The sequence below is a fragment of the Poecilia reticulata genome, linkage group LG10 (genome assembly GCF_000633615.1).
Source record: "Poecilia reticulata strain Guanapo linkage group LG10, Guppy_female_1.0+MT, whole genome shotgun sequence".
Taxonomy (NCBI): Eukaryota; Metazoa; Chordata; class Actinopteri; order Cyprinodontiformes; family Poeciliidae; genus Poecilia; species Poecilia reticulata.
In genome coordinates this window covers 19,462,999-19,476,330 of record NC_024340.1, presented here as the reverse complement: position 1 = coordinate 19,476,330, position 13,332 = coordinate 19,462,999, and the positions used below count along the sequence as shown (strand labels likewise).

At 33.8% G+C, this 13,332-nt stretch overlaps 2 protein-coding genes and 1 long non-coding RNA gene across 3 annotated transcripts; all 3 read right to left on the bottom strand.

Moving 5' to 3' along the window:
• Positions 1-897: 897 nt before the first annotated feature.
• Positions 898-1,991, bottom strand: LOC103471485 (uncharacterized). Its single transcript, XR_534656.2, has 3 exons — positions 1,907-1,991; positions 1,611-1,654; positions 898-1,529 (listed from the first exon to the last, which is right to left on the bottom strand). It is a non-coding gene; the product is annotated as an uncharacterized LOC103471485 (long non-coding RNA).
• Positions 1,992-4,904: 2,913 nt separating this feature from the next.
• On the bottom strand, positions 4,905-6,793 carry LOC108166621 (uncharacterized). Its single transcript, XM_017307018.1, has 5 exons — positions 6,751-6,793; positions 6,305-6,638; positions 5,570-5,922; positions 5,131-5,168; positions 4,905-5,024 (listed from the first exon to the last, which is right to left on the bottom strand). Exons 1-5 carry the CDS (start codon positions 6,791-6,793, stop codon positions 4,905-4,907), a joined length of 888 nt encoding a protein of 295 aa, XP_017162507.1.
• Positions 6,794-7,837: 1,044 nt separating this feature from the next.
• On the bottom strand, positions 7,838-10,179 carry LOC103471764 (signal-regulatory protein beta-2-like). Its single transcript, XM_008420944.2, has 6 exons — positions 10,108-10,179; positions 9,642-9,968; positions 8,714-9,073; positions 8,424-8,552; positions 8,296-8,339; positions 7,838-8,181 (listed from the first exon to the last, which is right to left on the bottom strand). Exons 1-6 carry the CDS (start codon positions 10,148-10,150, stop codon positions 8,056-8,058), a joined length of 1,029 nt encoding a protein of 342 aa, XP_008419166.1. The 5' UTR covers positions 10,151-10,179; the 3' UTR covers positions 7,838-8,055.
• Between the last annotated feature and the right edge of the window lie 3,153 nt (positions 10,180-13,332).

Here is a 13,332-nt window from a genome sequence, read left to right as displayed (position 1 = left end):
TAAAATAATTTGTGGAGTTGTACATAAGAATCTGAAAAGATATACCTACGGTTTTGCATTACTAAAAGAAAAACTTCAAATATAGTTACAACTCACAGCATTTTACTGACTTAATGTTCACAGTTACAAGGCACAAATAGTTTTGCACCAAAACAAACTCTGTATGTGGGTCACTTTCCAAAAAAAACAAAAAACGCTGCAACTGGTGGCTTGTGCATCTGTTTGCAAATGCGAAGAAGGAAATTGTGCAATGTAGTTAGTTTCTTAACAGGAGAGACTTCAAAAGAAAGTGTCTAATTTAGTTCTTAGAAAAAGACTGTTTTTTAGACACTGCTCTGTGAAAGTATAAGTGAGACATCCCATGACCTGTAGGTGAGAATGTGCTGAATAACAGGAAGCCACAATTTAAAAAAATTAACAGAACATCACACAGGTAGATGAGCGTACAACAAAAGTTTTTTAAAATATGGGTTAAAGTTTGTACTTGGAGCTTTTTAAATAAGTAGTTAACATATCTTCTCTTTTTGTGGAGACATAATAACACAAACTATATTATGGATTGTATGTGTTACATGTTAAACAATTCACTCCAAGTTTGATTGATCTTGGTATTTTAGATTTGAACTAAAAAACAAGGAGATGTAGCCTTATCAGACAGCCACTTAAGACTCATTTTGAAACTTTTTATTTTTTTACCATTGCTAATACATTGCTGTGACGGTAAAAAGTATCTTACAAGAATCAGGAAGAGATGAATTAACATATTTATTCAAATCTTCCAAAGCAAGAACAAAAAAAAAAAAAAGAAAAATCAAAGAAGTCTGTAAAGTCTGCACCAGCTAATTGTTCATTGTGGCTGACGTTTACAGATTTTGGTCTGTAGATCTTAAAAAAGACATGAATTTGAACACATCCTATGTAAATAGGGTATTTACATAACAGAACAAAGAATTTAAGCAACAGCTGAAAGAAATTATACTGGTTTTGATGGGCTATTCAGAACAAAGGAATCTCGTAAACATAAGTGTCTCAGTGGGTAAAGTAGTCATTGTACAAGTGAACAGTCGTGGATCTGATTCCAGCATCTCCGTCACGTGTTGATGGGCCCATTGGCAAGGCACTTCATTCCAAGTTCCACAATAGTGGCAAACATATTATAAACATGGTGCAGAACATTACAGCACTTCAAACAATTAAAAATCCTCCAAAATCAACTGTTGATATTATTGGATTTGAGACATCAGCACACATTCAAACATTTTGTCCATGCATTGAAAACATTAAGCTAATCTGAGTGAAAACACAAGCAACCAGAGAAAACATGCATCCAATGTCCTCTTCTTTTAATTAAAATGTTATATTACATGAACACTGCCGTGATGTTTAACTCCAAGGAATTATGTACAAGATTGATCATTGCAAAAGTTATGCTGAACAAAAACGTTTTACTGCTGCAGACTTCATCTTTTGTCTTTTGCCGTTTTCATCACGGTGAAGATGACTGCAGAATACAGCCTCCTGTCTTTTATCTAGAATTAAATAAGAAATTGAAGCAGCTTTGATACAAGTTTATCAGCATGTATGATTTCACAGCAGTGCTAATACTTCACCTGTTCTCTCTTCTGACCAGGGATTTCGTGCAGCTCAACAGCAGCTGGGTTATAGAACAAAAATGAATAAAGGTCCAACATTTTTAAGTAAACAAGTAAACTAATAGTCCATTAAATATTAAGAGGTTTCTCGTCTACATTTAGTTTACAGATCAGTAACCAATACAAAAGTTGAATTCAAGACACTTGTAAGAGAATACCATTGAATACTCATTTACTTTCACTTTAGCATGTAGATGCACACAAGATACATATTGAAGTTGTGTATTGTAAACAGATTAGTACAAACAACAAACCTATTTTATCTTCATTAAACTTCTTTTTGTTACTTCTGCTGAAAATCAAAACGAAGTTCACCAGCACAGAACAAGCCAAAAGTCCTCCGAGCACAATATCAGACAGGAGCACTTCTTGTCCTAAAATAAGAAAATATTACAAATATTTTAACATCTCGGGTAAATTCTAGAAGTTTACTTAAATCTAGAAGAGTGATTTGAGATTTTGATTTAAAAATCTTCACAGATGGTTTTATTAATCTGCATATTGTTGCAATGGGAGCATGTTGTGATTCAGATAAAAGCGAATGATGAAATATTTGTATGTTAAACATTCCTAAGGATTTTACCACTATTTGGTTGTAATTTATTTTTAGTTTTAAAACATTTTATCTGTTACTGTGAATTTATCAGGTACTGTTTGCTCCAAACTCAGTCTATAGCTGAATTATTTAGAATTGCCTTTAAGGATTCATTCTATAGTAAACCTTTGAAAGTATAATGCAGGTTATCCTGGAGCATATGGAAAATAAAGGAAAATTATGAATTAACGTTCTATTACTGTAAATGCAATTTTTTGTTTGTTTACGCTTCATGTAGATATCAGTAGATTAAAGAAAAATGCACCTATAAAATATAAAATGGCACTTGTTTTACCTAAATGCAAATTTGTCTTCACCTTGGTTCCTTTCATAAACAGGATCTCACCACATTTGACCACAACACAGTAATTATTAGTCATTCAAGGTAATGTCTTATTCTAAATTCTTTAAGGATTTATTTAATTGTAAATGTAAGAAAAGGCATTATTAAAGATGTACCTAAAATCTTGCCTGTCTCCACGTTGGTTCCTTCTCCAAACAGGATCTCTCCACAAGTGACCACAGCACAGTAGTAAGTCCCAGTGTCCGATGAGTTTCGTATACAGTAGTTTTGGACAGACGGTATTCACAGCTCCTTCCTGCTTGTTCTCCACACAGTGTTTTTTATCAGCATAGATGAATCCTGGATTAGATTCTGATTCTGCTCTGAGCCAGAACACATCGTGTTTATCTGCACACTGGTCCGTGCTTCTTTTTTCCTTTTTCTCTGGGAAAAGTGAACACTGCAGAGTCACACTGGTTCCTAGCAAAATCGACTTCATGTCTGAAGTTTGATTCACACGGTAAGACTTCTTATTTTGAGAATCTGAGTATAAAAAAAAAAGTTTTATAAAAAGAGCAATTAAAAACTTGCATCATTTAGGTATAAATCCAAAATCAGCAAAACCCTAAAAAATATGTCTTACCATTGACAACCAAATTTGTGCCATTCAAAAATGTCATTTTGTATACCAATCCTCCCTGACATAAATATGTTGCTTCATCCTTTTTGCTGACATTTTTTATGGTGAGAAAATGCGTCTTTGCCACTTGGTCAATTTGAAAACTTGAGTTTGGAAAGTGCTGATCCAGCTTCACTTTGTCAAATTTGCCTACAGAAACTGTTTGGGCCATATGTCCATAATTCATCTTATACCAGAAAAACAACCCATTATCACAACCAGATGTATCACATGTCAGATTCACAGTTTGGCCGAGTTCAGCTTCAATCACAGGAATCACAGGAACCTTTAGGGCTGGAAGCACAACTAAAATAAAGAACAGCAACCATTGTATTAAATGAGTGTGCCACTAAAGTGCAGACATGAAACAACACAATTTTACGTATTTCAGTTATTCTTAGATTATACAGGACGTGAACTCACCCATTGTGCTTAGAAAATAAATAGCAGTCAGTCCTCTGAACATTGTGTCTAGTTACCTTTCTCCTGCAACAACCAACATCTTCTGACTCAGATTTAGGTTAACAATCTTTGGCTCAAATCAAGGTGATTGGCTGAAACAGAAAATGCACACACCACAGTTCTGTGCTGCAATGACCCATTTTCACTGACTGAAAAATACCTTTCCACTATTTTTTTTGCGTAGTATTGTCAAGCAAATCATTATTTGTACTAGTATTTTGAGTATATATAGTATTAAGCATTTTTGTACGATAATTTTATATTTTTGTAATTAAAGCAATAATTGAAACATGTATTTGCTCGACTCACTAGAAGTAAGAATTTTTTTTAGTATACCATATTTATGTTATGGCTGTCTAAAAGTATTAAGTAAAATATTTTCTCAAAGTATGTAATAGTCAAAAACACATAGAACAATGTTGACATTTATCAAATGACAAACTTTCTAGTTTTTTCTTGACTAGGGCAAATTTTTTATCTTCTATGGGGATTATACCCTATATTAGTTGTACAGAAGTCTGTCAAATTGCAAAACTACCAAACTACAAGTTCTTTTCCTCCCCACATAGTTGGTGCACATTACCAAGCAGTTCTCATGCATATTTGGTGTAATGTTTATGCAGCAATTAATTGAAGATTAAAGAAAAATTATGTAAAATAGTTAAGTATAGTGTCCATGACAAGTTGTCAAAGACAGATATGTATTAAACACATTTAGAACAAAAAAGACAATGTTTTATACATATTTAAATCTGAGTAACATGCAACATTGAAGAGCATTACAGCCAGACAATGACTTCTGTTTGTACATCTTTAGATTATTTCAACATCTGTTAACCATTATATTGTATCGCCTTTTGAATAAAATATTTCAATCTTGTCAAATTATAATATTGTTCAGGAAAACCCTAGATTCTGTAGCTTATGTGGATGTAACACACACTTCTGATACAGCTAAACGTTTCTGTTCACCAATTAATATCCTGATATTTTAATAATGTCACAATCAATGGATATTCCACCACTTCACAGATCGCCAGACAACCCACAAGGTCCATATAGATAGATGGCTATGTCCTAGTTTAACAAAAAAAAAGTCTAAATACAGTAATGAAGTCTACTGTCCTTATATAATTATTCAAACTAATACTCTGCACAAAGTTTTGAAATGTTGCTCCAAATAAACGTAAAGTGGATTTAGATTATTCAGCAGAAAAGCTTGTGTGACATCTTTTAAAGACCAAAAGCTTTTACAGCAGCAAACTTTTCTTTTTCTGGTGATTTTTCAGCATTATGATCCGTTTTCATCACGGTGAAGACTGCAGCGGTGTACACCCGTCTGTCTCCAAATCTCTAAGTAGAAAAATTACAGCACAACTTATAAGGTCAAGAAGGGAACTTGTTTGTACTTTGCAAAATGTGTCCAAACATTTGATGAAAAGCAGTGTCAACATTTCACCTGTTGGCTGTTCTGAGGTTTTTGCAGCTTAGCAGGAGCTGGACAGCAAAAGAAGCAAAAATAATTATAATCCAGAAGCAACACTTTCCTTCTAGAGATGTACAGAGTAATTATCTTCTATTACCTTGACAATGTTCACATTTGCTTTTGTTCGGGGAGCAGATGAGGACAAATAGGGCTATTAAGCATATGGCTAAAACGGTAGACAGGACAAAAGTGACAGTGATGGCCTCCGAGGGCCACACACCTGATTCTGTAGCATTATTGTAGAAACGGCAAGAAAGAGAATAATAATCAGACATCAATGATCATCACACTCATCTTGCATCCAAATTGGCTAAAAGTAAACAAGTGATTTACATTAAATAAGTGATGTAGATTTCTTGTTCTCACACAAACTCAAATGATTCAGTGAAAAAATATCAAATTGCACATTTACCTTGAATATTCAGGTTGGCTCCATTTCCAAATAATATTTCTCCACATGTGGCGACAGCACAGTAGTAAGTCCCAACATCAGAGGAGCTGGCTTTCATTGAGAAGTTATAAATGCATCTCTTCTGAATGCCGGCTCTCTTTTCACAAGTTCTTGAACTTTTTCCTTCAGTGTAGATGAGATCCGGGTAAGGTTTGTCAGATCCAGCTCTAATCCAGAACATACTGGGTTCCTCTGAACATGGCTTTTGGTCGGAGTCGGAGAGGAAGGAGCACTGCAGAGACACTGAGTCTGCTGGATTAGCAGAATGTGAAACTGCAGGCTGCTGAACAACTTTGTAGTTTGATGTTCTCCTTGTTTCTATGTTCAAAAGAATTAAATGTGTTTTTACTTCCATGTTTTTGGGTTTAAATCTAATTTACTTAATTATTTTTAACTAATAATGTATTAAGGTTGCAATGAAATATAGAAATAATAGTTTCTTCTTAGTCCAAAATAAACTGACATTTAATTTTACATGTATGTATATTGCAATCAACATTTGATCAAATTATGCCTTCATTTATATGCATATGTATATTTATTTAACACCATGGGAGAAAATGTTTTACTATCTTTTGTGTGCTCAGAGACAGAAAACATTTGAGTACTTCAACTCATCTCAGTCACATGCCTTAACTTCACATTGAAAAATACACAAAGATCATTTCATTTTTAAAAATTGTAATTTTTTTGCATTCATTACCTTTTAATGACAAATAAGCTCCACTCCACATAGTTTGGAGCCAGTTAAGGTAAGCACAGTGATACATTCCTTCATCTTCTGTTGAGGCCTTCAAGATTGTCAAGTTGCTAATTTTGTCGTCATACGTTGTGTTGAACCTCGAGGCAGAAAATCCTGGTCCATACGTGGGGTTTGTGTTTTTACGCAGCATTGAAACTAATTTCAGAGTATCTCCTGCACTCTGCTTGTACCAGTAAAGCCAACTGACGCTCTGAAGCGCCTCGCTTAAAACACATGTCACCGTCACAGGTTGACCCAGTTGAACTCTTATCACTGGAACCAAGGCATCTGTATTAGATTACAAATGGACAACAAGAGTTGGTTTAATAAAAATAAATAAAATAAAAACATGATGTACACAGTTTAATGAGAGGATTTTACTTCAAAAAGCGATACTTACAGCCTTGATGAAGCAGAATTAGTGGGACCCATAACAGAATCATGTTGCCAAGGCCTACTTAAGAAACCTCACGCTGTAGCAACAGGAGGAGATGCGGTTTTGTAGATGTAGATTAAATCTGATTGGCTATTTCAAAATATACATTGAAAGAGGACGTCCTGCCACAACGATCTACCTTTCAGTGAGACGCATATGTTTTTAAAATGGTCTCGTTAAGTTGACATGTTGGCTGTAATACTATAAAATCATACAAAAATTGAGGGGCAGATATTATTCCGGGTTGATAGAATCATCTTGAGGTTGCTTTATATGCTGGTGAACACATAAATCACATAATACAAATAAAGCAATACAAAATTTTGAGTTTAGCATAACAAAAATGTGGAAAAGTTAAAATCAAGATGAATTCTTTTTAATCTTAAATCTTTTAGTTTCATAGAAGGTAAAGATTTGTTCCTGACGTCTCTGGAAACAACCATTTTATTGTGCTCTGCCTGAAAAGAAAAATACAGTTGTACATATATTATATTGCAGAAGACATATTTTACTGTCTTTTGCAAAAAGTAGCTTTAAACTAAAATGCATACAGACATATCTTGATTTTTTTTTTTCATACTATTTAACCATCATCGTTAAATTATAATTAGATGAGGCTGAAGATGGTTAATACAAATAAACATTAAATCAGCTAAATGTAATGAAAATTTAATTTTAATAAAGCATTTGGGAGATTGACAGGATTATCAGAGAACATCTGAAAGCGAACAGGAGTGCAATGATATCAAAGACAATAAATGATGTGACAATAATCTAAAGAAAGCTTATGAGAACATCAAACAATAAGAAATTGGTATTGAGAAATAAGAAACATCTAACATGTTGGGAAAAAAAATAAAATTGCTGATTTGGATGCAGGAACCGACTTGTTTCAGCAGAACAAAGTCAGTGAGCATATTAATTTGAAAACCAAAACCAGAAGATAACAAAACAGAAATCAAATTAACAAACACAATATCCACAATATGACAACATACCATTGTTTGTAAAAATGTCTTTACTCAAATCCATAAAACACAAACGATCCGGAAGCACTATTTTGTTATTACCGCATCTATTTCCACATTATTTATGTGTCCACAACAATAGCTTGATTTTAGCAATGTCTATGTTAACAGAAAAAAAAGCCTAAATTAAGTAAAACAACAGTTTAATCAAAGGGATCCAATAAAATAAATCTGGGATTTAAAACATAGTTCATAACAAAATGAACTGGGTCAATCAACACAAAGGTCAAAGGGTATCTTTTTAAAATCCGTAGGCTTTTACTGCAGCAAACATCATCTGTGTTTCTGCTGTTTTCTTTGTTGCCATGTTGTCAGATTTCATCAGGGTGAAAACAGCTGCAGAATACATCCTTCTGTCTTTCCTTCCCTAAGAAGATCAAATAAACAAAATTTAAAGAGAAGGCAAATAAAAATTCAGAAAACTGATTTGCTACTTTAAAATGTGTCAAAACATCTGAAAAGAAAAGGCCTAATATTTTACCTGTTGCCTTTTCTGGCCACAGTTTTGGTCCAGGATAACAGCTTCTACACAATTAAATAAAAATGTAAAAAAAAGATTAAATAAAGAGGTAATTTATTGAGAAGTACAAGAAAATTATTGTGAATTACCTTGACAATGTCCACACTTGTTTCTTTTGATGGAGCATAACAGGACGGCTATACCAATCAGACTTATGGCTAAGGCAGCAGACAGGAAGAAAATAACTATAATGGCCTTCTTTGATCCCAGACTCAATCCTGGAAGATGAGAAAACAAAAAGATCATACTTACAAAAAACTCCAATCACACTTTACAATTACAGCTAATGTGAAAATGCAATAGTTGAAACTACATGTTTAGTTTATCAAACACTTAAATTATTTTATTATTTCATTATTAATTAATTTATATATTATACCTTTAGTTTCCAGATTACTTCCATTTCCAAATATTATCTGTCCACATGTGGCCACAGCGCAGTAGTAAGTCCCAGCATCAGAGGAGCTGATGTTCTTAGAGAAGCTATAAAAGCATTTCTTCTGAGAGTCAGATATCTTGTCACAGTTTTCAGACTTTTTTCCATCGGTGTAAATCATGTCAGGAAAAGACTTTTCTGATCTGGATCTGAACCAGAACACACTGGGTTCTCCTGAACAGGTTGTGWTCTCAGAGTCAGAGAGAACCGAACACTGCAGAGTCTCTGAACCTGTTGGACGGGCGGGACCTGAGACCGTTGGCTGCTGAACAACAGTGTAGTTTGATGTCCTCTTAGACATTCCTGTGAAATAATCATATTATTTGTCAGTGAACTATTAAAACACCGTTCTAGAGTAATACTAGAAATTCTTTGGGGAATAAAATTAGCAAGTACTTTAATCTTGACGGTAGATGGATTTAAAACATCAGTTATGAAAAAAATACAACATAGTCAAATATTGAGACAATATTTGACTATCAAATATGAGACACCTATTTCCCAAATGTGTTTTCTATAGACAGATGTGTGGTACAAAAAGGTCAGGTTAAACATTTTCACTAGTTTAAGTTCTACAATTCAAAGAAATCAATTAATTTTGACTTTCAGTCTGCATTTAATGTAAAATTGAAAAAATTTATGTTTATATTAAAAGCACAAAAACATTATAATTAATCATTTTACGCTTGTATCAAACAAATTACCCACTAAAGACTTGATTCACTGAGTCATACCTTTTTTTTTTATTATTGAAGATATATTTTTCAGTAACATAATCACGTCTAGTTGGATTTCAGATGATATAACCCTCTGGTCAATTTGTGAGTTAAAAAATATTAAAAATAAAGGAAGATAAAAATGACTGATTTACCTTTTACTGATATGTAAGTCCCACTCCATATATATTTAAGTCTGTCCATTTGAGCGCAGTGATACATCCCCTCATCTTCATTAACTGCTCTGAAAATTGTAAGGCTGCTGTGGTGCTCATTTGATGTTACAATGAATTTTGAAGCAGAGATTTCTGGTCCATAATTGGGGCTTATACTTGTCTGCAGCATCGCAATTAAAGTCAGAATATCTCCAGCACTCTGCTTGTACCAGTAAAGCCACGTGCTGCTCTGATATTTCATGGCAAAATCACAAGTCAAAGTCACAGACTGACCCAGTTCGACTGTGACCACTGGAACCAGAGTATCTATATTGGGGAAAGAACACGTAAAACAAAAAATGACAGCATTAAAAAAAGCAATGTTAGACTGAACAGAACCAAAATACGTATTTAAGACACTTAAATTAGAAAATATTCTCTCTCAAATCATGTAAAGAATACCTACGTCCTTCATGAAAAAGCAACAACGTGAGCCACAACAGAGTCATGGTGACTGTGTTCGTTCAGACACTAGACCCTTTAGTAAAACACAAAGGTGTGGCGATCTTGTCAAATGTGTCTGATTGGCTACTGCAGAATACACCATCAAAGAGCATTTCCTGTCACAATGAGCTTCTCTTTTTTTTCAACCATTATTTGATCACCTAAATACCCAGCGATTTTTTTTTTTTCTTTCTGATCTGTTGCTTGTTATTTGGTCAACACAAAATATACTGAGGGTGGCAGGGTGGTCAGACTGTCATTAGAGCAAATCAGATTTGTCAGAAACATTTTGACACAGTTTTTACAAAAAGGTGTCAAAATCTAGACTGTGAAATGCACCTGAATGGTTTTTGTAAAGTAAGCAACAAAATGCTATTTCCTGCTGCAAACCTCTGTGAGAAGTATATTCTCTTTTTCTCTTAAATGTTCTTTAATTACGGTTTCCAAAATGGTATTGTATAAACATCAGTATTTTTTGTTTATCAAAACAGAAATGTAGATCACAGACACGGTGCTGAGTATAAGACTGTGTCCATCCAGTAACTTTTCTTACAGCGCCATCAGTGGGTCAAAGGTTTTCGTCATTGAGTTTCAACAATCACTGCATATATACAGTATGTACAATTATTACAGAATCATGATTAGAATAGGGATTCTGTAATAATTGCCAAGTTTAATCAAATAGGATGTGATGAAAAAATAGACAGTTTCTTTCAGAACAGTCTGATGGCAAATAGTTTGAATTTTTACTGGCAGTAAACAACATATGAACGCTACTCTTGAAATACAGATGCCGGAGTAAATATGTGGTTGTAAAAGTGTGCTATTTTTTGTTTAATTTCCACATGAAATTAATGGCTAAATGGCTAAATGGCTAAATGTGCGAGGCTGGACAAAATAACATTGTTGTTAAAGTGTTTTAGTGTCGATTATGACAAAAATAGATATACAGTTGACTGACCTTAAAACATGACTTACTGTACATGTTAGTTTTTTTTTACAACTACACAGTATGTATTTTGAAATGTTGCCCTTACAGTACACTATTTGTATTCTTTATTCTGTTTTTATATATTGCTTATTTCTATCTTTGTCTGCACCGACTTGCTTTGCTTCACTGTTGCTGCTGTTGTACTGAAAAATCCCCCATCATGGGACAATGAAGGACATTTCTGTTTCTTTCTATTCTTTGGAGTACCCTGTGGAAATCTTCAGAAGATATCAGTGTACCCTTCAGTTTGAAACCAATATCTTGTTTTTCTATCATTCTATCAAAAGCTTAGGTTTGCTCTTGGTCATTCATTTCATAATAAGTTTCATTTAAAAGAAAACAACTGGATAAAATTAGATTAAACAAATTTGAATAATGCTTGTCATTTTTTTTAATAACTCCAGTAAGTGAAACACATGCAGCTGTTATAAAGTATTAATCTCTGTCAATTATAATAATTTTCCACTTGCATCTAGTGAGAGCATAACATTCAGGACAAAATAACTGCATATAGCTTGGGATTTTCTCTTAATATGAGAAACAAACTTCATCAGAATGAATATTACAATTCTGTTCTTGATGAAAGAAAATTGATTTTACATAAATCCTCCATGTAGGGACTGCTCTGACCTCAAATTGGGGATGTTCAGCGTGTTGGATTGTCTTGCATGTGGGGCGTTCCCCAAGTACAAACAAGAATGGATTCAATGTCCCGTGAAACCAATGAGAAAGTAACAGAGACATAGATGGCAACCTAAAATACAGAAGATAAATTAACTGCCATGATGCACCAGAAAGTGGACATTGTTTTCCTCTGCTGAGAATATTCCCCAAATTATCACAATTCTTCTCTCTCAACACTCATGTTTATTTACTCTGTTCAAGTGAGGTATACTGTCTTTGTGTAGCTCTATACAACACACTATACAACTTGATATATCTGGGTGTTTTAACGTGGTTAAATGACATGTTCTAGACACAAGAGTTATTACAGATGTCCAATTTAATGCTATTAAGATTAAGTCACTGACTAGTTTTCATTCAAACTAGAAATTAAAATTCATCCAGATATTTATGTTTTCAGCTTGTAGTCTGACTGGATCAGCATTTCTGATCGGTAACATCAGTACTGATGTATTACTCCTCCATTATCTGATATATGAGGTCTCTCTCTCTTGCCATGTTAGTCTGTGTAGCGTAAACTACTCCAGTAAGTAATGAACTGTTTGTGTGCTGAACCTTTTACCAGGGATCCGATCTGTAAAATGATAAAATGTTGAACTTCATATGTAGTTTTTTTATAATCTTTTTCTACTAGTATCTGCTCTGCGCAGCTCAACTGAGCTCAACACAGTTCAGGAGGTTTTCCATTATCTTTGAGTAACAGCTCGAGTGGGTGGGGTTGATGGTGGATGACCCTGGAGTCTGAAAAGTCGTGCAACTTTGAGCGTGAGAGTTGCTCCTGAGACAAAGCTAGTGATTCAACACCTCACCGATCAATGACCGAAGGTCTTCCAAAATCTTTATTTTTAGCCAGAAGTGGGACACTTTGAGCCACAGTGAAGAAGAGTTGGATAAACATGGGGATGAGACAATGTTGCCATTACAAGTGGAAAATCCTTGTAACCGAAAAAAGCCCATCACTAGCAATTAATTTCATTTGGTATCTAGTAAAATGTGTTCATCAAAACAATGTGTACTACTTCATCAAAATATTTATTCATGAATTTTATATTTTTAAGCACATTTTTTAATTGAAGAGAAACATAAAAAGCTGCTTTATTTCAGACACATAAAGAACCTCATTTAGATGATTATTTTTCAATACATAAGAATTTGAGGTAATTTCATTAACTGATGAAATCTTAGTACGACACTAAACCCTGAAAAAATATTTACAAAAACTATTTTTACAAATTGTCTCACTCCTCGCAGTCACAATAAATCTGAAAATACTGAACTGTCTTTTATCACAAAGTCAATATCTCATATAAACCTGGAGTCAATCATCTCGACATCTGTCCTTTAACTTGTGAATATAAACTTTCTTCAGTCTTCAGTTCTCTTTTCTTCGTTCCTCTTGGCTCTTTCCTTTCAGAGAAATGTAAGGCAGCATAATTCAGATCCAGATCCAGAGTCTGTGGAAAAAAATATAAAAATACATCTATTTCAATTCATTTTGTTACAACTAGCTGT